We start from the raw sequence: 24,797 nt of genomic DNA, 5'->3' as shown, positions 1-24,797 counted from the left end.
AGATCCTCGTGGATGTGGAACATGTCACTATTTTTTTTTAAGCTGAAATAACAATGCTAATAGTATGAATATATACAATACATCATTTGTTTCTATTAAAAAATTCGTCAATGGAGTAGAAGGAGTTGGCCACTAGTAAGTCTAGAACTGATAAATAGCAATTGTGGAAAGAAAAGCTGCTACTCACCATATAGCGGAGATGCTGAGTCGCAGATGGGCATAATGAAAAGGCTGTCACAAATCAGCTTATGGTCAGTAAGGCCAGTAGGATCTGGCCGAAAGCTAATTAGTGACAGTCTTTTTGGTGTCCCTATCTGCGACTCAGTATCTCCACTAAATGGTGAGTAGCAACTTTCCTTTTCACAACATTGTTACATTCCATCCCGGATTTTCCATTGAACTGATAAGTAAGAAATTTGAGACCAACCTCATGAGGTTTTCTGAGTGCATGACCGCTTCAATTTCTTCATGTTTGATGGATGTTATTTTGAACAGAAGGACATTATCACCATGGGGTGCCTCTGTTGCCAGTTGTGGTGAATTTATTTATGGAAGATTTAAAAGAGAAGGCATTGGAACAAGTCCAACAAGAACCAACCTGTTTCTGCTGTTATGTGAATGAAACATTCATAATTTTCCCATGTGGAATTGACAGCTTAGAGGAATTTTACCATCACCTCAATTCACTTCACACCGACATACTGTTTAGCACAGAGATGGAATGGGATGACACCCTCACATTTCTTAATGTCCTGGTGGGGCGGAAACCAGATGGTACATTGTGACACTGTGTGTACAAGAAGCCTACACATATTGATCTGTATCTACATGTGTCCAACAGTCACAACTCACAGCGTTATGGCGTTTCAACAAGACAGCCTTCCACCTGAGTTGACACACTTGGAGACAACACTCCAAAGCAACAGGAACAGCAATAATCAGGTAAGTCACACAAAAAAGTCAGCAGACTTTGGAATGACACTGTCAAATGTGTATTTCGCCCATCCCCTAGGATCTCGATAATACTAGGTTTAATAAAGGATTACCTAGGGCGTTGTAAATGAGGGACCCACTAAATCCCCTGCCACTGCACCGAGGCATACATTGGGGAAACTGCACATATAGTAAAGAGAGGTACTTTGAACATACTCAGTAAACTGAATTACTCCAGATCTCCAAATCAGCCATTGCTGACCACAGAATAATAATTGCCGATAATATATATTACAACAAAACCAAGATGATAGGAAATCTTACTCCTTCTGGGAATGCATAATTAAAATTGAAATTAGATGCCAAGACAGTCTAATCAACAAAGATAGTGAGGTATGGTATCCTGCACTCAGCCAAGAAAAAGCAAATTGTCCCCACCCAGTGAGGTCTGCACCCAGCAGTGTCAGCATAGACACTGAAGGTTGCTGTTCACAGCTACAAGCCACCACCACCACCACCACTAACAACACTAACATTAACCACTGCTGCTGATGCACAGATTGCTACAGGAGCAGAGTAATGGAGTGGGTAATGACCAACATACCTAGGACGTTGGCCCAAATAGAGCAGCAGCCACCAAGAACCACCTGAAGGTGGCTACAAATCTGTTTAATGGAGTATTGTAGGGAATGCACAATGTGACCCAGCTGAAATCCTGAGAATTCTACAAGTTAAAAATAAACTGGGAAAACACTGTATTGCAAATGAGCATGACTGCTCACTCATTGCTTTGCAATTGAGCATTTGCAAGAAAATGTTGTGAACAGTTGTTGTGTAAGCAGTCTACTGTCTTCTAATAAATGATCACATGTTAGTTCTGTTTGTATCTTTAAAACAATACAAGTATAACTGAAGTGGCAGCAGCTTTTCTGAAAGTAACATGTTCCTTTCTAATTTATTTGATCATATTTAGCCAAGACAAGCATGAACAGCAATAAGGAGTATAGTAATAGTTATTTTTAATACAATGCACACACAGTTTCAATGATTTGCTTGCCTTTTAATGACATAAACTTTGACATGATCGACATCCCTGAAACTTTAACACGCTGCATTGTTACTAGAGATTTTATTTTTTATTTTTATGTTAATGACAAGAGGCAATGTGGTTGAGACAGGAACTTTAATGTGAAAGAAAGACATGCCAGTAAAGTCACAGCAAATAAAGATTTTTTTTCAAAAGAGTTTTCACTAGGAAAATTATGTGAACCATATTATATGGTCGATTATTCCATTATCATATATGAGGTGCTTTCAGCAATGTGCTCCAAAAGACATTCATTGTGGCATGTGGAATGTAAACACTGAAATGAAATGCAAATAAAGAGAAGGGTCAGTCCGTATTACTTGGAGAGTGGCCTCTGGTCAGTGGTGGCAAGCACCACTGTGCAAGCAGAGAGGGATTGTGGAGTGGGCCTGCAGGCAAGGCAGGTGAGATGGGACTGTGTTTGTACTCTGTATGTGTGCTGACAACAGGTCTGTGGTGTGCCAGGGAAGGCATGTGGACTGAGGGTTGCCACTGTGGACAAAGAAGACTGGAAGTGGTTATCAACTACATTGGACAGATATATGGTATGTCAACCTTGGAACTTTTGAGGCATTGTGACCATTTGAGCAGGGAGTTTTGGGTTTATGTCTCACTAAAGGAAGTGGTCATCCTGAAAAGTATGGTAGAACTGTGTTACAAACATGTTTATGAAGAAGTGTGATGGGATACTGAGAATGTCATTGATCTAAAGGCTCTTGGAAAAAGTTTTCTTGTGGTGAAATTCGAGAGGCACCTTCTTGATGTTGAGGCCAGATATAGGTGGCATGAGAACTTTTGAGAACTGACTGGTCAAAGGGATGGGTAACTGTAAGTAATTATTTGTCATATGTTCTTATAAACTGGTTCACTGTGGAACAATTGTACAGCAATAACAAGTATCTGTTTTTAATGAAATCTGTCATATTTGACTAACTCTCCTCAAATTATTATCTGTAAGTTTAAAATTTTTTGTAATTTTAAAAGGTTAAAATTTTGTTATACTTTTTGGAAAAATTGAGTACACAAGGTGTTGATGGACATTATGAATAAACAGTAATACCAGTATACTTGTATCTGTGAAAAACTGTTAAAGGGTCTTGAAACTAATTACTTATTTTTAGAAGCTTTTTTCAAAGGTTTGTTTATGAAATATTAATTTTGTTTAAATTGTTGTGTAGTTTTGTTTTAGCAACATGGTGTGCCAAGAGATCCCTGTGCTTAATGATGTGAAAAAGAAAACTACAATGTATGAACTTCGAATTGAAAGTGAGGATCCACAAGGAAATGTTGAAGATCTGATGCAGCAGCTATGGGATGCAGCTGACCGTACAGTAAACATCACGACGAAGTGGATAGGTGTGGTGAGTGCAGCCATCTCCACTGTGGTAGCTGCCTTGGATGAGACTGGTAGTAAGTTGGCCTTTTTCATATCTTGTGAACCATCTCATAGACAGGCCAAAAGATTGCTGGAATCACATCAGAGACTTGCAGGCAGTTAATTGAGACTCAGAACAGAAAAGTAAAATTCAGAAGTTATTGAATGTGATTGATGATCACCACGTCTATGTTTTTAAGGTTTTAGAAGGTGATCACCACGTCTAAGTTTTTAAGGTTTTTGAAGGTACTAGTGAAATCAATTTGCAGTCCCAAAAAGAAGGGACTACTCTGTTGGATTGTTCTACATCATATCAGTTCACTAAACTTCCAAATTTATTTGTACCAGTGTCACAAAAGATAGGTAAAAATGAAATGAAATGATTGTGTAGCATTGATGGCCAGGAAGCTTCATCTGGGGAAGTTCAACCATTGGGTGCAAGTTTTATTTCAGGTGATGCCACATTGGGCAACTTGCATGATGGTGGTGATGAAATGATGATGACAGCACAACATCCAGTCTAAGAGCAGAGAAATCTCCAACCCGGCCAGGAATTTAACCCAGGCCCAGAGCATGGTAGGGAAACACATTACCACTCAGCTAAGCAGGCACACACAAAAGATAGGTATTATGTTGAAAGAACCAATTCCACAATCGAAAAAGACATTAAGGTCTCTTGTGAAAATGGTGGAATTGAGTAGGGTGTATAATGTGGGTGGTAGTTATGTTTTAAAAATATTGTATCCATTAGGTAAGGGAATATTCTGCGATACAATTCATCAGATTATTCAACAAAAGGGTCCTTTTAAAAAATTACAAGAAATAATTAGCAAGGAATATGTTCCCAAAAGGCTAATGAATGACCTTCACATTCATTTATTCATGGATTCATAGTGAAGATGAAACTTTGCCTAATTACATACATGATATCGGTATGTTGGCTAAGGCATTGTGTAGATGCCATAAGGAAAAGCAAGTGATGCATAATTGTTGGGATAAATTGAAGGGGGTAGACAAGAATAATAACTAGAGAAACAAGAGTAAGGATCACAAGAGCTTGCTGCCAATCAGTGCAGTAAAATAATCACTGGTAAAAATAATAAGTTGTTGGAAAAATAATAAGTTGCCACTTGTATGTGCTCATGTAAATAAAGACTCAGTCTGTGCACTGAATGATTCAGGAAGTTATGTCTCCATAATGGAAGTCCAAAGGTATAAGGCAAATATTGGGGTTTGTAAGCTTCCAAGGTTATGTTAGATTAAAGTGAGAGGTGAGGCAGCATGAAGTTCAGGACTGAAGATAATCACAGAGATTGTAGTGAAGATTGGTATACAGATGCCTTTATAGAAAATCTCTGTTGGTTGCTGAAATGAATTGATACTAGACTATGACGTGTTGCAAAAGGGGGGCAGGGTTACTTTGTGATGGGGTGGCAAGGAAGTTTTCATCTAAGTTCTACCTGGGAAAGACGAATTCGCTTTGTGGCCATATTGCTAATTAATGTATCCATAAGGCACAAGCAGCCCAGAATTTGTTACTCGAGCGGGTTGATGTAGGGAAACTGCCACCACAGAAGCTGGAAGAGTGTGGTAACTTACTAGAAGTATATAGCAATGTACAGACTCAAAGGTTAGGTATGAACAACCGGTTAAATATCAAATAAAGCTTATGAAACAGGACCTGGGTAACAAATGCCAAATAGATTGTTGCCTCCAAAAACAAAGCACTGAAAAAGATTGTACATTTGTCATTGCAACAAGGGGTTATTGAAACCTCTAAATCAACTTATGTTTCACCCCCATTTTTGGTTCTGTAAACCTGGGAGGAAAGGGGCAGGGGGAGGGGAGGTTGGACAGGTGGTGGACTACAGGCATCTAAATAAGAAGGTTAATTTATAGTCAGTGCTGCTTCCTGGTTTGCATAACTGTTTTGCCTGGTTAAAGGGGGTTAAGTATTTTACTATTTTTGACTTAAACCAGGTATACTATCAGATTTCTCTGACTGAAGAGTCGAAGGCAGTCACTGCATGTGGACTGAATGGAATCTTTTTGAATTCCAAAGGGTTCCATTTTGGTTGGTAGCAGGAGCTCCTGTGCTCTCCCAATTATTTGATTTTGTATTTGATGACTTAAAATTTAAATTTTTATATAATTACTTAGATGATATAATTATTTATAGTGCTTCTTTAGAAGAACACATGGATCACAGAGATCAGATGCTTCAGCATATAAGAGAAGCATACCTTACAATGAAATCATCAAAGTTTAGTTTAGAACACTACCTGGCTTTATTCCAATCTCAGGGAAGAGAGTGCAGATTGATCAGGTAAAAACACACTCCATTTCTATGTTTCCTTCACCTGAAATTGCTAAAGGTGTTGCTAGGCTCATACGGATGATAGCATTTTTAGAGAATTTTTTCCTAACTTTAGCCAGTTAGCAGTACCTGTCAGAGAACTGTGAAGAAAAGGCCAGAAATTTCATTGGATGGATCCAAAACAAGCTGTCCTGAAGGGCTGAAGAAGGCACGTATGAACACTCAAGTGTTGGTAGGTCTGGATTTCGAGAAACCATTTATCTGTCAGACTGATGCATCTATGACCAGAGTGGCTGCTGTTCTTTTGCAAGAAGAAAATGGGGAACATGTAACAACAGAACATGCCTCCAGGGCATTGTCTGAAATAGAAGCCTATTATTCAGTGTACAGATTGAAAGCTTTATTGGTCTTATTTGCAGTAGAGAAGTTCCACTTCTATCTGGAGCACAAAAGTTGTACACCTGAAACTGACAATCAGGTGCTGAGATGGGTTCTGGAACACCCACATACAGCTGGAAGAATTCCTCTGTGTGTGGTATGCTTGTCACCAATTAGGGTATGGATATATGGATTTATGAAAGTTATTGGGACAATGCCAAGTTTGTAAAATCAGTAAAGCAAGTAATAGCAGGCCACAGGGGTGCATATTCCGGGCCTTTTACGATGATCTTGGGAAGGTTGGTTGGTTGGTTGATTTGGCAGAGGGGACCAAACAGCGAGATCATTGGTCCCATCAGATTAGGGAGGGATGGGAAAGGAAGTCGGCCATGCCCCTTCAAAGGAACCATGCTGGCATCAGCCTGAAGCAATTTAGGGAAATCACGGAAAACCTAAATCAGGATGGCCGGACACGGGTTTGAATCGTCATCCACCCGAACGCAAGTCCAGTGTGCTAACCACTGCACCACCTCCCTTGGCGATCTTGGGAACCTAGTAGATACCTATTCGTGGTGGTAGATGCAGTTTCAACATTTGTGTGGCTAGTTCCTACTTGGTGCATGATGGCAGACACTAGTATAATGGCCTTAAGAAACAATTCTGGAGAGTGATAATGCTCCTTCATTCCATACAATTTAAATGATATGTTTTAGTGGTCAAACCATTACCCATGTAACCATCACTCCCTATTTACCATAGCCCTCTTTTGTGGAAAGGGTTAGATATAATCTCAAGGCAGCCATTGATTATGTATTATGCTCAGGATCAAACAAGAAGGTATCAGTCAGTTCCATGGCTATGTTATGTTTTCAAAATCACTAATCTTGAAAGTCATCAAACTTCCACACTGAAGTTCATGCTGGCATATACGATTAATTCTCTCTTGTGTAACCTGTGGGTGATTGATGATTAACTACATGAGAAAAGTGATCCTACGACTATTAGAGGAAACAGGTGAGGTCCAACAGCGACACATCACAGAGGTCCAACAGCTGCACACAGAAGACCAACAGCTGCACATCACAGAGAGGCTGAGAGGTAAACCTAATAAGACAGCCCATGAGGGTTAAAACTGGGGATAAGGATTTTATCAGAAATTTTTGTGCAGCAAGTAAGGAGGCTTATAGTGTAACAAGTAAAATGTTGCTCAGATTTGTAGGTCCATCTGTAAGTCATTAGACTTGTATTCCCCAGTCTCCCTCTTGGTACATGAAGCCATCTCAACAAAGCTCTACAGTGTGCTATGAAGTAAGCTTTATGGTGCAACCTGTGTAGTTTCTCAAATTTTTTGTGTATTTGTATGCCTGTTATGTTTGCATTTATATGATCTTATTATGTAGTTTAAGGAAAAGGAAAAAAAGGCTACTCAGCATTGTCTGGACCCCTCTGCTCTGAATTGTAATGCACCATAGGTGAAGTCTGAATCACCCCCAGAAGAAGGGGGAGGAAGTTTAAGGGGGGGGGGGGGGGAGAATAAACCATGTTACTCATATAAGGTTAATTATTTTTTTTTACCATATCTGAAGCATCTCCAATCTCCAACAACATTCTCCAAAAGATACTCACTGTGGACTGTGGGATATAATCAGTGGATTGAGGCATGAGCAAGGAGAGAGGTCAGTCAGTATTGTGCGGAGAGTGTCTCTGGTCAGTGACGGCAAGTACCACTGCACGGACACTGAGAAAGGAGTGTCAAGTGGGCCTGCAGGTGAGGTGGGGGAGACATGACAGTGTTTGAACTCTGTAAGGATGCTGACAATGGGTTCATGGTGTGTTGAGAAGGCATACAGACCATGAAATGGTTGTTGACTACATTGGACAGATATATGGTATGCCAGCCTTGGAACTTTTGAGGCATTGTGACCATTCAAGCAGGTAGTTCCAGGTTTAAGTCTCCCTAAAGAAAGTTGCCGCAGTGAAAAGTGCAGCAGAACTGTGTGAAAAATGTGTTTCTGTTAGAACTGTGGTGGGATACTGAGACTGCCATTGATCTAAGGGTTTTCGGAAAAGATTTGAGACTTGTACATTCATTTACTCAACCTTCAATCTGATGATACTTGCCGGTACCGCAAACTCACTTGTATATTGCAGTGAATTTCTAGAGGTACCTTGTTGATGTTAAGGACAGATGTAGGTGGCATGAGTAGTTCTGAGAAGTGATCAATCACAGGGACAGGTAACTAAGCAATTATTTGATGTATATATTTGTAAATTGGTTGACTGTGGAACAACTGTCAAGCAGTAACTAGTGTTTGTTTTCAATGAAACCTATTTTATTTGACTGATTGTGCTCAAATTGTAATCTGTAAGTTTAAAATTCTTTGTGATTTTAAAAGGTTAGAACTTTCTAATACTTTTTAGAAAACTCAAGCACACAAGATGTTAATGGACATGATGAAGAAACAGTAATACCTCTACACTGATAGAGGAAGGCTTCATATTTGTATCTGTGAAAAACTGTTAAAAGGACTCAAGATTAATTACTTATTTTTAGAAACTTTTTTAAAAGTATGTTTATGAAATATTAATTTGAAGTATGATGACCAAATACTTGGTAGGGCACAGTTTGACTGTTATTTTTATTTGTTGGGCTGCTGTTGCTAAAGTTTCTTTTGGCTTTCAGTAGACCACCAGCACATTCCATTCCCCACAGATCCACACCTGTAGCCTCTTTTTTATGTTTTCAGGATTATTACTCAACAAATGATTGTCAGTTCAAGCGAGACACAATTCTGACTTTCATACTGAAAATATTTTATGTAGTTTCATATTAGTCTGCTCACTTAACTAACTAAATAGAATCACAACTGATTTCAAAAGCCAAGAATGGGGTTGGGATATGTCCTAATGCTTTTAGCATGTATCTTTTTAAAAATCGTAACTTTGTAACAATGAATGTAATAAATTTGAATGAAATGCCTTGTGATAAGTTCTAATGTGGTTTGTTGAATCAAAAAAATGTTTTTACAACTGTATTATAAATAATTTGTTTACAAAATGTTGTTTGTACAGGGTCATCATTCATTCAAAGGTATTGTACAGGCTATTGTTATACATAATTTGCTTATTTTGATATGATTTTATACACCCAGGCGCAAAAAATCTACTTCACAATCTGAAAATCATCAAGACATTTCTTGTTGGCACACTTTCCATCCTGGATCTTACTGATATCAGTATATACTTGTCAGGAGTGACATTTTTCACAGATGAATTTTTCTAAGTCTGCTTAGATCAAGACCTGGAGGTGGACCAGTTTCTTGGCATTTGTTGCCTAGTGCTGCAAATGAAATCCTGAACTCTAAAAGAGAATAACTTCATTTTTCTCTCCCAAATTTTTCATCCCATAATAATCACAAATACAATAATGATGCATGCAAGAACACATGGGAAAAAACATCTTTTTTCAGCATTTGAATTGTTTTCTGTTAAAAGTATTAAAAAATCATTTAATTTGATTTGTCTTCTCCTACATCACTATCAGACAAGTTTACCATCTCAAAACTGTGCATGTGCAACTAGAGGGCCAGCAAAGACATAAGTAGCCAGAAAAGACGGTATGGAATATCATATGTGGAGACAGTATAGAAAGTGCTGTTGTGAAACACAGATAGATCAGAACCAAAAAAATAGGTTCTAGTACAATACAGACATCCTTTCTCCAACCATCTACATCATTCTCAACAGAGGGCACCAAGTGTAAATGCAGCTAAAATCCCACATGCCAGACAAACAGTGGTGGTTGATTAACTTTGACACCCGAAGTCCTTATCACTTTCTCTTTTCTGGGTATTAAACCTTATAGAACATGTTTAGTGTGCTGTATGTAGGCAGTTCATGTCTGTGTTTATCAACCACTCTCGAAGAGCTATGGAATTTGCCCAGCAGGAGGGCACGCCATGTCACTGATGCCTTTATTCACAGTGTCTTATTTTGCATTTAAACTTGCATTTCTCCGAGATGGTCACATACCAGATCATGCAGCTAGTGTCTGGCAGCGCAGGGTGTACAGGAATGAAATCACAAAAATGAAGAGTTAGTGTCACTGTTGTTATTAAATTCATTGCAATGGCATTTATGTAGGGATGAAGTGGTACATTCAGCATCACTTCCATGATCTGTCAATGTGAATGCCATGTTGCACATGAGAGTGGTATATTTTTTCTGTAATAAATCTCCTGCAGAAAGAATCGTAATATTATGAAATGACATAATGTTGTAGTCTATCTAGGTAAGCGATACAGACCACAATGGGCTAAATGAAGAACGTTTCTGTGGTATAAGAGTTAACTACACAGTACTAAACATTCATCTTGACGCTAATTTGCTTGTATTCAAATTGCATATTTTTGCATATTCAGTTGTCTTTCTGCTGCACGACTGGTGGTTTTTAAATTCCTCAAAATGGTGTTGCATTTAGTGCATATCATTCTGGTGAACTGCAAGAGTGATATTCTTCTCTGTTGTGATTTAACACTTCCTGTCTGTCAACATTGCTGGTCCTACGATACTCTTATGAGTACTGAGTACCCTATTATGATGACTGCAAGAAATAAATTGAATATGCTTTATAGACTTCATTCTGATCGTCCAAAATATGCATGTTATGTTCTATCAATGGAAAACCTTCTCTCACTTTACCTTTTCCCGTAGTAAACATTTACATTCCTCATTATTCTTGTATTCATACATGCACACTGTAACAGTGCTACCAACTAATTTTTGTTTCACTTTCCAGCTATATAAATCTCAGTATAGTTCATACTGTGTTTTATTTGTTTGTTTTCAGACACCCTGAACATACAATTAATCACATGTAAAACTGTAGTACCTTTAAGCATTGAGTTTCAGTCAGATGAAGTGTTCCTCTTTTTGTCATTTATTTATTACTTGGGGGCTAAGATCAATATTTACAATTTCTATGTTAATTTTTTCAAGAATAGCTATAACATTGGGCACTAGGGGGCTTTTCACAGGACACAACATTCATTTACGTGGGCTGCACATCTAAAAATAAGTAATACTGAAATCTAAGTGAGGATAATAATTTATGATCGTGAAAGTGTTATATTGTATGATCGGGTACAGTTTCTTACCTTTTCCATGATCTGTTTCCGACGTGTTGATTCCTGATGTAACACCTTCTCCCTTTCTGCAGTTATTCTAACACTTTCACGAAGTGCCTCCTCCAGCTCCTCAATCCTGTCATCTTTCTGTCGAACCACCACAACCAGTTCCTCAAGCTCAGCTATGTTTGCATTCTCCTGAAGAGCAGTTTCCAGGGTACCAATTTCTTTCTCCAGTTCAGACACCTTTTGCCCACGTTTCTTGAGTTCTTCCTTAAGTTCTTGAATTTCACTCACTCGATCATCAAAACCATCACTCTTTTCTTCTTTAGCATCTTCCATAACTTCCAAAGCATTTTTGCTGCTGATGTTCAGAATGGTTTCCACAGCCTTGTCCTGCATTTCCACCTATATTTTGTGTTCCAGTGTAGGGATTGAAACTCAAATATGAATTGCAGGAACAAAACAAAAGATACACAAATAGAAGGGGAAACAAAACAAATCATACTGTCAATTAATACAATTCTGATACTGTTGCAAGGACCAAGAAGATGTGTTGAAATAGATGAAGACAATACAGAAAAAGACAGAATCTAAAGCAGAAATGCTTCTGTTTACCCAACACCAGCTACCAGTGCAAAAATGAATTCTCACATTAAAACATGTTAAAAACTCTACAAAAAGACTCAAACAAGATACAGGATAAAGCAGGAGAGGAAAACTAAAAAAAGCTCTTCAAGAAACCAGCAGGGCCAGGCTATTTGAAATCAAAAAGAAATAAAGATATGAAAATAGAAGCATTTTAATTGGAATGTAAAGAATGGTGTGGACAGTGTGGTAGAGAGAGAGAGAGAAAAAAATAAAATCTGTATTAGTAAGTGTTAAAATATTTGCTGGATTGTTAAAAAACAATATTAGTAAAGATCTACAGAGATTATCATACATGAATGTCAGATACAGAAGATACATGCATATATTGTAAAGTTAACATTAGTTAAATTCTCATATTTAAGAACATGCATACTAATCATTTTTTCAAATTGCTTTTATCATCATAGAAATTAATATTTCAATTGATATATGACAATATGTAGTTCAGAAGATATGTTAGGAAACATCCACATGTAATAAATTATTTAAAATACATTAGTGTAGGAAAGAAGAACTGTTATTGATCCAATTACTGTATAAAATGCAAAGAATGGAAGAAGAACAAATTATATTTTATAAATATCAGTTGTCACATGCACCATAATAAAGTGATTCACATAATATCACAACAGCACACGGTACCAGTATATTTTTCAATTTTAAATTCTTCTCGTTCATTATATTAACATGTTTCTGATCCTTTACACAAAATCACTGAAAAAAATTAATTTCGGAATTGATTCACTCCAATATTTAGAAGAATATGTCAAATTAAAGAAAGTCCTGATGTAATAGTTATAAAAAAGGAAATAATGTACCTAACTAGATCAAGTCATGAACTAAATGAGATTGGTAAGTTATAATAGCAAAGTCTCTGAACACATGAACACAAGAAGGCAAAGCGTTACATTGCATACCTCTTCTCTCCTTTCCATTTGTGCACTGGCTTGTTGGCTTCTCAGTTTTGCTTGGGCATTCTTCAGTGCCCTGAAAAAAAAGATTCAAGTTCAATATTGTCATTCTTCTACAGTCCTGCACATGTGATAGCACACAATCAATTTATTTTATCGTAATATAAGAACTAACCAAGGCTAAGAACCACAAATGGAACAAAGTCTCTGATTTCAGGACTTCTAAAAATAGAGGAAACAGTACACAAGGACTGCAAAAAATTATTCAATTGAAAAAAGGATGAAAAAAATTCTTATGCCCTTGAGTCAAGAAACAAAAATGTTGAAGCAATGGAAACAGTTATTACAGATTATAATATTATGTTACTTCTGACTGCTAACATGCACCTTATCTTTCTTCTGACAGAGAAAAATAAATTAGCTGAACTGCTAGCTGAAAATATATTAGGGAGTAGGGAGGGGGGGGGGGGGGGGGGGGAGTGTCACTACCAATAGGTATAATTTTTATTATTACTGGTGTGGGAAGTAAGACCTTTTTTGGTAAGTTTAATTTCTTTTTTCCAGGCACACTGCTTTAAAAAAGGTCCAGGTAAATCAAGTATCCCACACAAAAGAAACTTGTTTGAATAATCTTATCATGCCAGAATGGAATTTTTACTCTGCAGTGGAGTGTGCACTACTGGCACTACCTGGCAGAGTAAAACTGTGTGCCAGACTGAGACTCAACCTTTGCCTTTTGCTGCCAAATGCTCTACCATCTGAGCTTCCCAAGCACGGCTCATGACCTCTCCTTACTGCTTTACTCCCACCAGTACCTCACCTCCTACCTTCCAGACTTCACAGAAATTTGCAAGCCTTGGAAGAAAGGATATTGCAGAGACATGGCTTAGCCACAGCCAGAAGGTAGGCAATGAGGTACTGGCAGAAGTAAAGCTGTGAGGATGGTTCATGAGCTGTGCTTGGGTAGTTCAAGTGGTAAAACACTTGTCCGTGGAAAGCAAAGGTCTCAAGTTTGAGTCTCAGTCCAACACACAGTTTTAATCAGCCAGAAAGTTTCATATCAGTGCAGTCTCCTGGAAACATCCTCTAGGGTGTGACCAAGCCTGGTCTTCACAGTATCCTTTGTTGCAGGATTGCTAGTCTTGCAAGTTTCACAGGAGTGTTGCTTCAAAGTTAGTAAATGTGATGAAGTAGTAGCAGATGTAAAGCTGTGAAGATAGTTGTGAGCATTGCCTGGGTAGTTCAGGCAGTAGAGCAATTACCCACAAAAGGCAAAAATCCCGGGTTTGGGTCTAGCACACAGTTTGAATCTGCCATTAAGTTTTACATCTGCTAACGAGTGAAAATCTCATTCTGGAAACTACAGTATTCTTTCTTCCAGAAGTGCTAGTATTGCAAGTTTTGCAGGAGAGCTTCTGTGAAGTTTGGAAGGTAGAAGATGTACTGACAGAAGTAAAGCTGTGAGAATGGATCATGAGCCATGCTTGAACAGCTCAGGCAGTAGAGCACTTGCTTGGAAAGAGCAAAGGTCCCGTGATTGAATCCCAGTCTGGCACACAGTTTTAACTTGCCAGGAAGTTTCAGTCTTACCATGATGCATCAGAATGTTAGAGGAGTAAAAAACAAAGTTAATGCACTTTTTATTCATTTATGTGATGTCAAAAGGAAGTTGATATATTATATCTGCCTGAGCAGCCTGTACATAAAGGAATCCATATGCTAACCATAAATGACTAAAAATCAGCAACCGATTTCAGTAGGAAAAATACAGATAAAGGAGGAACTGTCATGTAAGTTAAAAATAACATCAGGTTCATAATTATTTCTGCTTAGATCAAGAATTGGAAGCCTGCATTTGTGAACTGTTGCTACCAGAAAGGTTATTTATAAATGTCACAGTAATAATATACAGTAATAATATACAGCTTTACTGTATGATTACATGATGATGGCATCCTCTTGGATAAAATATTCCGGAGGTAAAATAGTCCCCCATTCGGATCTCCGGGCGGGGACTACTCAAGAGGATGTCGTTATCAGGAGAAAGAAAACTGGTGTTCTACGGATCGGAGCGTGGAATGTCAGATCCCTTAATCGGGCAGGTAGGTTAGAAAATTTAAAAAGGGAAATGGATAGGTTGAAGTTAGATATAGTGGGAATTAGTGAAGTTCGGTGGCAGGAGGAACAAGACTTCTGGTCAGGTGACTACAGGGTTATAAACACAAAATCAAATAGGGGTAATGCAGGAGTAGGTTTAATAATGAATAGGAAAATAGGAATGCGGGTAAGCTACTACAAACAGCATAGTGAACGCATTATTGTGGCCAAGATAGATACGAAGCCCACACCTACTACAGTAGTACAAGTTTATATGCCAACTAGCTCTGCAGATGACGAAGAAATTGAAGAAATGTATGATGAAATAAAAAAAATTATTCAGATTGCGAAGGGAGACAAAAATTTAATAGTCATGGGTGACTGGAATTCGAGTGTAGGAAAAGGGGAGAGAAGGAAACATAGTTGGTGAATATGGATTGGGGGACAGAAATGAAAGAGGAAGCCGTCTGGTAGAATTTTGCACAGAGCACAACATAATCATAACTAACACTTGGTTTAAGAATCATGAAAGAAGGTTGTATACATGGAAGAACCCTGGAGATACTAAAAGGTATCAGATAGATTATATAATGGTAAGACAGAGATTTAGGAACCAGGTTTTAAATTGTAAGACATTTCCAGGGGCAGATGTGGACTCTGACCACAATCTATTGGTTATGACCTGTAGATTAAAACTGAAGAAACTGCAAAAAGGTGGGAATTTAAGGAGATGGGACCTGGATAAACTAAAAGAACCAGAGGTTGTACAGAGATTCAGGGAGAGCATAAGGGAGCAATTGACAGGAATGGGGGAAATAAATACAGTAGAAGAAGTATGGGTAGCTTTGAGGGATGAAGTAGTGAAGGCAGCAAAGGATCAAGTAGGTAAAAAGACGAGGGCTAGTAGAAATCCTTGGGTAACAGAAGAAATATTGAATTTAATTGATGAAAGGAGAAAATATAAAAATGCAGTAAGTGAAACAGGCAAAAAGGAATACAAATGTCTCAAAAATGAGATCGACAGGAAGTGCAAAATGGCTAAGCAGGGATGGCTAGAGGACAAATGTAAGGATGTAGAGGCCTATCTCACTAGGGGTAAGATAGATACCGCCTACAGGAAAATTAAAGAGACCTTTGGAGATAAGAGAACGACTTGTATGAATATCAAGAGCTCAGATGGAAACCCAGTTCTAAGCAAAGAAGGGAAAGCAGAAAGGTGGAAGGAGTATATAGAGGGTCTATACAAGGGCGATGTACTTGAGGACAATATTATGGAAATGGAAGAGGATGTAGATGAAGATGAAATGGGAGATATGATACTGCGTGAAGAGTTTGACAGAGCACTGAAAGACCTGAGTCGAAACAAGGCCCCCGGAGTAGACAATATTCCATTGGAACTACTGACGGCCGTGGGAGAGCCAGTCCTGACAAAACGCTACCGTCTGGTGAGCAAGATGTATGAAACAGGCGAAATACCCTCAGACTTCAAGAAGAATATAATAATTCCAATCCCAAAGAAAGCAGGTGTTGACAGATGTGAAAATTACCGAACTATCAGCTTAATAAGTCACAGCTGCAAAATACTAACACGAATTCTTTACAGACGAATGGAAAAACTAGTAGAAGCCAACCTCGGGGAAGATCAGTTTGGATTCCGTAGAAACACTGGAACACGTGAGGCAATACTGACCTTACGACTTATCTTAGAAGAAAGATTAAGGAAAGGCAAACCTACGTTTCTAGCATTTGTAGACTTAGAGAAAGCTTTTGACAATGTTGACTGGAATACTCTCTTTCAAATTCTAATGGTGGCAGGGGTAAAATACAGGGAGCGAAAGGCTATTTACAATTTGTACAGAAACCAGATGGCAGTTATAAGAGTCGAGGGACATGAAAGGGAAGCAGTGGTTGGGAAGGGAATAAGACAGGGTTGTAGCCTCTCCCCGATGTTGTTTAATCTGTATATTGAGCAAGCAGTAAAGGAAACAAAAGAAAAATTCGGAGTAGGTATTAAAATTCATGGAGAAGAAATAAAAACTTTGAGGTTTGCCGATGACATTGTAATTCTGTCAGAGACAGCAAAGGACTTGGAAGAGCAGTTGAAGGGAATGGACAGTGTCTTGAAAGGAGGATATAAGATGAACATCAACAAAAGCAAAACAAGGATAATGGAATGTAGTCTAATTAAGTCGGGTGATGCTGAGGGAATTAGATTAGGAAATGAGGCACTTAAAGTAGTAAAGGAGTTTTGCTATTTGGGGAGCAAAATAACTGATGATGGTCGAAGTAGAGAGGATATAAAATGTAGACTGGCAATGGCAAGAAAAGCGTTTCTGAAGAAGAGAAATTTGTTAACATCCAGTATTGATTTAAGTGTCAGGAAGTCATTTCTGAAAGTATTCGTATGGAGTGTAGCCATGTATGGAAGTGAAACATGGACGATAAATAGTTTGGACAAGATGAGAATAGAAGCTTTCGAAATGTGGTGCTACAGAAGAATGCTGAAGATAAGGTGGGTAGATCACATAACTAATGAGGAAGTATTGAATAGGATTGGGGAGAAGAGAAGAGAAGTTTGTGGCACAACTTGACCAGAAGAAGGGATCGGTTGGTAGGACATGTTCTGAGGCATCAAGGGATCACCAATTTAGTATTGGAGGGCAGCGTGGAGGGTAAAAATCGTAGAGGGAGACCAAGAGATGAATACACTAAGCAGATTTGGAAGGATGTAGGCTGCAGTAGGTACTGGGAGATGAAAAAGCTTGCACAGGATAGAGTAGCATGGAGAGCTGCATCAAACCAGTCTCAGGACTGAAGACCACAACAACAAACAACAGTAATAATACATGGATCCACAATGGAAAACTTTAAGATATTCTTAGAAAAACTTGAATATGTATTACGCCAGCTAGCAAACAAAAGAAAGTAAATGAGAAACAGTGGAAATGTTAATATTCATGTTCTGAAAGATTCAAATAAGAGAAACAACTTGGAAATATCACTTAATACTTATAGGTTTTGTTGTTAATTTTCATGCCATAATTGCATAGGAAAGCAGTACACTAGTACACAATATTTTTGTAGGTGAACACTTAAACAGTGACATGAATGTTTATTCAGTAGTGAATACCCTCTTTGACCGTGATTCACATGAGCCACAATTAATAACTTACCTAACAATAATTACATGGTAATTAATGAATAGACAAGCGTGAGTTTCAAAGCAGTCTTACAGACAGCTGTCTGGAGGGATGTGATAAAGTGTCCCTTTACATCAGCCTTTTCATCCTGGTAGCCCATTTAAACTTCTGAGCATTGAATTGCAATGGAGCTACATATATGTGATTAGATCAAATGAGGTTTGGTGTAGACTGTTAGCTAGAGACTAATGACTGCAAGGCAGGCATATCAACATAAAATTGATATGTATTGTAAGAGGTCAATAGAAGACTTAAAGAGCAGTACATATTCTTAAAGTGTGAATCCAATGGACTCACTGAGATTTGAATAAAATCCTTCTACAAGCAAACTCAGGTTAAATGGATGAGGAATCAGGTGATCCTGGTTCATAAAATATAATGGGAAAGACAATACACAAACAAAAGTTGGTAAATGAGGACTGAGTCTTACCAGAAGTCTTAACTACCATAAAACTGTAGACAGATCCACAAAGTGAACTAGATACAGTTAAGCTGCCAAAAGTATACTATCCAGCAGATTTCTCAGTGAACTTTACCTGCTAGCATAAAGAAAATAACATAAACCAGTGTGTGTGAAATGTGTGAGAAGTGTGGGTGGTAATATAAATTTTCAGGGAAAAAGCACAAAGTCCAGCTAAATCTCTCTCTCTCTCTCTCTCTCTCTCTCTCTCTCTCTCTCTCTCTCTCTCTCCCCCTCTCTTTCTCTCTCTTCTCTCTCTCTCTCAGATTCCTACAGTTGTCACTGCATCCCATACATCTGTTGCCATCGGTTATACCTTCCCTGTCTTCTGCTGTTCCTCTTTTTCTCATGGCCTCCTTCACCCCATCTAACCAAGCAACCTTTGGTCTTCCTCTTTTCTTCTCCTTTTTCCATGAAGGTGGTACACAAGGTGATCTTTGCCCACCAGTCATATGTCATTCACATTGTATGTCCATACTACGCAAGCTGCCGTTCTTCTATTCTAACACTTACTACATCTCATGGCCTACATGCCAGTTCCAACCACCCCTCAGCATAAAAGCAGTTTGTTCTGGTTAAGAATGCTGATAGACAGTTTCCTCATGCAGCAGCTGAATGATCAATGAGACTTATAGGGAAGGTATCACATGCTGGCTACAAGGATGCTAGCAGAACACGCTTTTGCTCCCTCTGGTCCTCACTCTTTGGTCCTCACTCTTGGCAAAACATGCTGTGCTACCCCCCCCCCCCCCCCCCCCCCCGCCCACCCCAGTGATCAGTGATCTCCAGACACTATTCCACAACTGATCATCAATTACCATTTCCCTTCTGATTGGCTGGTGGTTCATTCACTGCACAAGGGTGTGCCCAGCTGTACTGCACACTATATAATGTATATAGTACAGCTTTCAGCCTTGTTTATGTGCCTGTCAATGACTCAACACCGCTGCTACTCCAGGAATTGTCACCTTTACTCCTAAATTCTTTAATGCCAATCAGGATTCTCAATGTTTGTAACTTGCAGTGGTCTGTACTTTGTTGGGTATTTAGAATTCATTACTAACATTTATGATTCTGGTTCTTTTCTTGACTAACAACTCTGACAATGCAACCACTTTCCTTTGTGTGAACTACATCTATCACAAAACCCATGAACTGTCATCTTTTAATCACTGTCCATGGGAAAGGTAATTGATCAATACTGCCTATTACTATCACATGTCACTGTCTGCACATCCTGTCTTCAAGCGTTGCCTCTTAATTTCCCTACCTTTATAGACTGTTGGGACAAATGCTATCAGTTGCTTCCTTGTACCACCACACATGAATACCTCACTTCAACAGACAAAAATTATACAACTGCACTCATACTGTGCAAGGCACTGTGAAGATTGTGGCACATAGTATTGCCCATTGTACATCTACAAACATACTCCGAAAGCCACCGTAAGGTGTGTGATGGAGGGTACCTTGTACCACTACTACTCATTTCCTTTCCTGTTCCACTCACAGAGTGAGGGTAAAACTACTGTCTATATGCCTCCATATAAACCCTAATTTCAAGTATCTTATCTTCATGGTACTTATGTGTAATTTATGTTGGTGGCAGTAGAATTGTTATGCAGTCAGCCTCAAATGCTAGTTCTCTCATTTTTCTCCATAGTGTTCCTCAAAAAGAATGTTGGCTTCCCTCCAGCAATTCCATTTGAGTTCCTAAAGCATCTCTATAACACTTGCATGTTTTTCGAACCTACTGGTAACAAATCTAGCAGTGGCCTTTGAACTGTTTCAGTGTCTTCCTTTAACCCAGCCTGGTATGGATCCTGAACACTCAAACAGTACTCAAGAATAGGTTGCACTAGCATCTTATATGCAGTCTACTTTACAGATGAACCACACTTTCCCAACATTCTCCCAATAAACTGAAGTTGACCATCCACCTTCCGTACCACAATCCTCATATGCTCATTCCATGTCACTTTGCAACATGATACCAAGATATTTAAACGAAGTGACTGTGTTAAGCAGGACACTACTAATGCTGTATCCAAACATTATGGTTTTTTTCCCCTACCCATCCACATAAACTTACATTTTGAGATCCACAATGATCCATGTCAGTGTGCTTAAGAACTGGCAACTATGATGAACTGTTATCACTCTACCAGTATGTGATATTTGCATGCTGTGGGGAAGGTTCAAAATCGCTGTCACATGTTTTAAGCCAAAATCACAAAAATCAGCATTGTGCATCTATGCTTGCTCGTCATGAACTGGCTCGTGAACAACACTAACTGTTCCTTTCCTATATCATTGCTCATGATGAGAAATGGTGTCTTTGTATTAATATGAGGAAAAGAAAGGAATGGCTGAGCCCAAACAAAGCAGCAGATCCCTGTACAAAGACCTTTGCACATCTACAAAAGATAATGTTAGGCATCTGGTGAAACAGCAACAGTGCGGTGTCATAAGAATTGTTTCCCCAAGATGTAACCATCACTGCTGACATTTATTGTCAACAACTGAGACGTCTTGCAGATGTAGTCCAAGAACAGCGATCAGGAAGATTGTCTGAAGTGATGCTACTCCACAACAATTCCCACCCGCATTCTGCTAGACTGACAAAAAACACTACACAGGAGATGTGTTGGGAAGTCATTCCACACTCATCTTATTCACCTAATCTTCCACCTTCAGATTATCACCTTTTCTGCTCTCTGTCAAACAACCTTCAAGAAACTTGCTTTCCCAATGAAAATGCACTCCTGCATGGCTTGACGTGTTCTTCACCTCAAAACCAAGTGACCTCTACAGTCGCGAAATTGAAATGTTACTCCAGCACTCACAGACTTTTGTAATTATGAAGGATAATATATTATTGATGCCTAAACTCTCTGTTATGTGCATTTGCCACGTTTATTAAACTTTTCGAAAAAAGCTATGAGCTTAAGCACCAACTCAATGTATAGAAAATAATAATAGTCCTATCACACTTGCCTGGGGCACTCCTGAAAATACCTTTGTCTCTGACGAACACTCACCATCAGGGGCAATATTCCATATACTTATACTTTCATTAACTGTCTGCATTGGGGCACTGTCTGAAATGCTTTCTGGAAATGTGGCATCTGCCTGTTGCCCTTCATTCATAGTCCACAGCATACCATGTGAGAAAAGGGCAAGCTGATATTCACATGAGCGGCACTTTCTAATACCATGCTGATTCATGGACATAAGCTTCTAGGTCTCTAGAAAATTTATTATATTCTAACTGACAACGTGTTCAAGGATTCTGCAGCAAGCCAATGTTAGGGATGTTGGTATGTAATTTTGTGGGTCCATTCTCTTACCTTTTCTTATATACCGAAGTCACCTGCACTTTTTTTCAGTTGCTTAAGACTTTGTGCTGGATGAAAGATTCACAGTAATTCAAGCTAAGTATGGGCCATTGCCATAGAGTAGTCTCTGTAAAACTGAATTGGGTTCCATAGAGACCTGATGACATGTTTGTTTTCAGCTCTTTCAGTTATTTCTCTCTGTCAGGAATACTGATTACTATGTAGTCCGTACAGGAGTCTGTTCAATGCTCAAATGACAGTATCTCTGTACAACTCCTGTGTGAACAATTTCTTAAATGCAGAAATTTAAACTTTGACTTTTGTTTTGCTATTTTCAACTGCCAAGCCTGACTGATCATTGAGTGAGTGGATGAAGGCCTTAGATCTGCTTAGTGGTTTTACATAAGACAAGAATTTTCTCAAGTTCTCAGCCAGGTCTTTTGGTAAGGTATGACATACTAATGCTGTCAATAAGGTCCGGCGTGTTTGTAGCTACAAGGTCTAAGATATTTCCATTGCAGGTGGGCTGCCAAACTGCCTGCTCAAAACTGTTTTCAGAAAACATGTTCAAAAGTACTTTGCATGACTGTCTGTCTATACAAACCCCCCCCCCCCCCCCTCCCCCAATGAATCCATTGACATCCCATTCATATGTGGTAGGTTAAAGTCACCTCAACTACTACTGCATGGTCTGAGTATTTATGCACTATTGACCATAGACTTCCTTGGAATGACTCTAGAACTGTCATAGCACAATCAGGTGGCCAGTAAAAACATCCAACAATTATTTGTTTCCACCTAGGTCTGTTAAACATGACCACATAACTTCACTGTCACACTCAACTTCAATCTCAATAAACACTCCCCCTCGTACGATGTTTAATCTGTCTTTCCAGTATATGCTTCATGACTAGCTAAATATCTCAGAGCTCTTAAACAACTGAAACTTCAGGTAAGAAATATCAACAATGCAGGAAAAGACAGACTGCTGCTTACCATAATGAAGCTATGTCAAGTTGCAGACATTTACAGTTAAAAGACACTCACATATAGCTTTCAGCCACAGCCTTTGTCAGTATAAGAGATCCCCCCCCCCTCCCCCAAACACACACACACACACCTGGCTGCTGTGGCTGAGCGGTTCTAGGCACTTCAGCCGGAACCGTGCTGCTGCTACGGTCGCAGGTTCAAATCCTGCCTCGGGCATGGATGTGTGTGATGTCCTTAGGTTAGTTAGGTTTAAGTACACTCCTGGAAATGGAAAAAAGAACACATTGACACCGGTGTGTCAGACCCACCATACTTGCTCCGGACACTGCGAGAGGGCTGTACAAGCAATGATCACACGCACGGCACAGCGGACACACCAGGAACCGCGGTGTTGGTCGTCGAAAGGCGCTAGCTGCGCAGCATTTGTGCACTGCCGCCGTCAGTGTCAGCCAGTTTGCCGTGGCATACGGAGCTCCATCGCAGTCTTTAACACTGGTAGCATGCCGCGACAGCGTGGACGTGAACCGTATGTGCAGTTGACGGACTTTGAGCGAGGGCGTATAGTGGGCATGCGGGAGGCCGGGTGGACGTACTGCCGAATTGCTCAAAACGTGGGGCGTGAGGTCTCCACAGTACATCGATGTTGTCGCCAGTGGTCGGCAGAAGGTGCACGTGCCCGTCGACCTGGGACCGGACCGCAGCGACGCACGGATGCACGCCAAGACCGTAGGATCCTACGCAGTGCCGTAGGGGACCGCACCGCCACTTCCCAGCAAATTAGAGACACTGTTGCTCCTGGGGTATCGGCGAGGACCATTCGCAACCGTCTCCATGAAGCTTGGCTACGGTCCCGCACACCGTTAGGCCGTCTTCCGCTCACGCCCCAACATCGTGCAGCCCGCCTCCAGTGGTGTCGCGACAGGCGTGAATGGAGGGACGAATGGAGACGTGTCGTCTTCAGCGATGAGAGTCGCTTCTGCCTTGGTGCCAATGATGGTCGTATGCGTGTTTGGCGCCGTGCAGGTGAGCGCCACAATCAGGACTGCATACGACCGAGGCACACAGGGCCAACACCGGGCATCATGGTGTGGGGAGCGATCTCCTACACTGGCCGTACACCACTGGTGATCGTCGAGGGGACACTGAATAGTGCACGGTACATCCAAACCGTCATCGAACCCATCGTTCTACCATTCCTAGACCGGCAAGGGAACTTGCTGTTCCAACAGGACAATGCACGTCCGCATGTATCCCGTGCCACCCAACGTGCTCTAGAAGGTGTAAGTCAACTACCCTGGCCAGCAAGATCTCCGGATCTGTCCCCCATTGAGCATGTTTGGGATTGGATGAAGCGTCGTCTCACGCGGTCTGCACGTCCAGCACGAACGCTGGTCCAACTGAGGCGCCAGGTGGAAATGGCATGGCAAGCCGTTCCACAGGACTACATCCAGCATCTCTACGATCGTCTCCATGGAGAATAGCAGCCTGCATTGCTGTGAAAGGTGGATATACACTGTACTAGTGCCGACATTGTGCATGCTCTGTTGCCTGTGTCTATGTGCCTGTGGTTCTGTCAGTGTGATCATGTGATGTATCTGACCCCAGGAATGTGTCAATAAAGTTTCCCCTTACTGGGACAATGAATTCACGGTGTTCTTATTTCAATTTCCAGGAGTGTAGTTTTAAGTCTAGGAGACTGATGACCTCAGATGTTAAGTCCCATAATGCTTAGAGCCATTTGAACCTTTTGAACACACACACACACACACACACACACACACACACACACACACACACACACACACACACACACACCTCATGTGCACATGGCTGCCAACTCCAGTATATCGGGCCGGAATGCAACATTACATGGTATGCAAGCAGCAATCTGGAGGGGGTGGGGAAGGAGAAGGGATAGTAGTGTGCAGGTGGGG

General features: G+C 40.0%; 1 protein-coding gene across 1 annotated transcript in view; it reads right to left on the bottom strand.

The window, feature by feature from the left end:
• LOC124798593 (centrosome-associated protein CEP250-like) overlaps window positions 1–24,797 on the bottom strand; it is a 457,139-nt gene that overhangs the window by 82,913 nt on the left and 349,429 nt on the right. Inside the window, exons 14-15 of the mRNA XM_047262059.1 lie at window positions 12,785–12,854; window positions 11,247–11,624 (exon numbers count right to left, since the gene is read on the bottom strand). Of these exons, the coding sequence (XP_047118015.1) occupies window positions 11,247–11,624; window positions 12,785–12,854 (448 nt within the window). The remainder of the gene's footprint in view (window positions 1–11,246; window positions 11,625–12,784; window positions 12,855–24,797) is intronic.

This window comes from Schistocerca piceifrons, chromosome 5, assembly GCF_021461385.2.
Source record: "Schistocerca piceifrons isolate TAMUIC-IGC-003096 chromosome 5, iqSchPice1.1, whole genome shotgun sequence".
NCBI lineage: Eukaryota > Metazoa > Arthropoda > Insecta > Orthoptera > Acrididae > Schistocerca > Schistocerca piceifrons.
The sequence above is the reverse complement of the archived record's forward strand: the minus strand, read 5'-3'. Positions and strand labels throughout refer to the sequence as shown.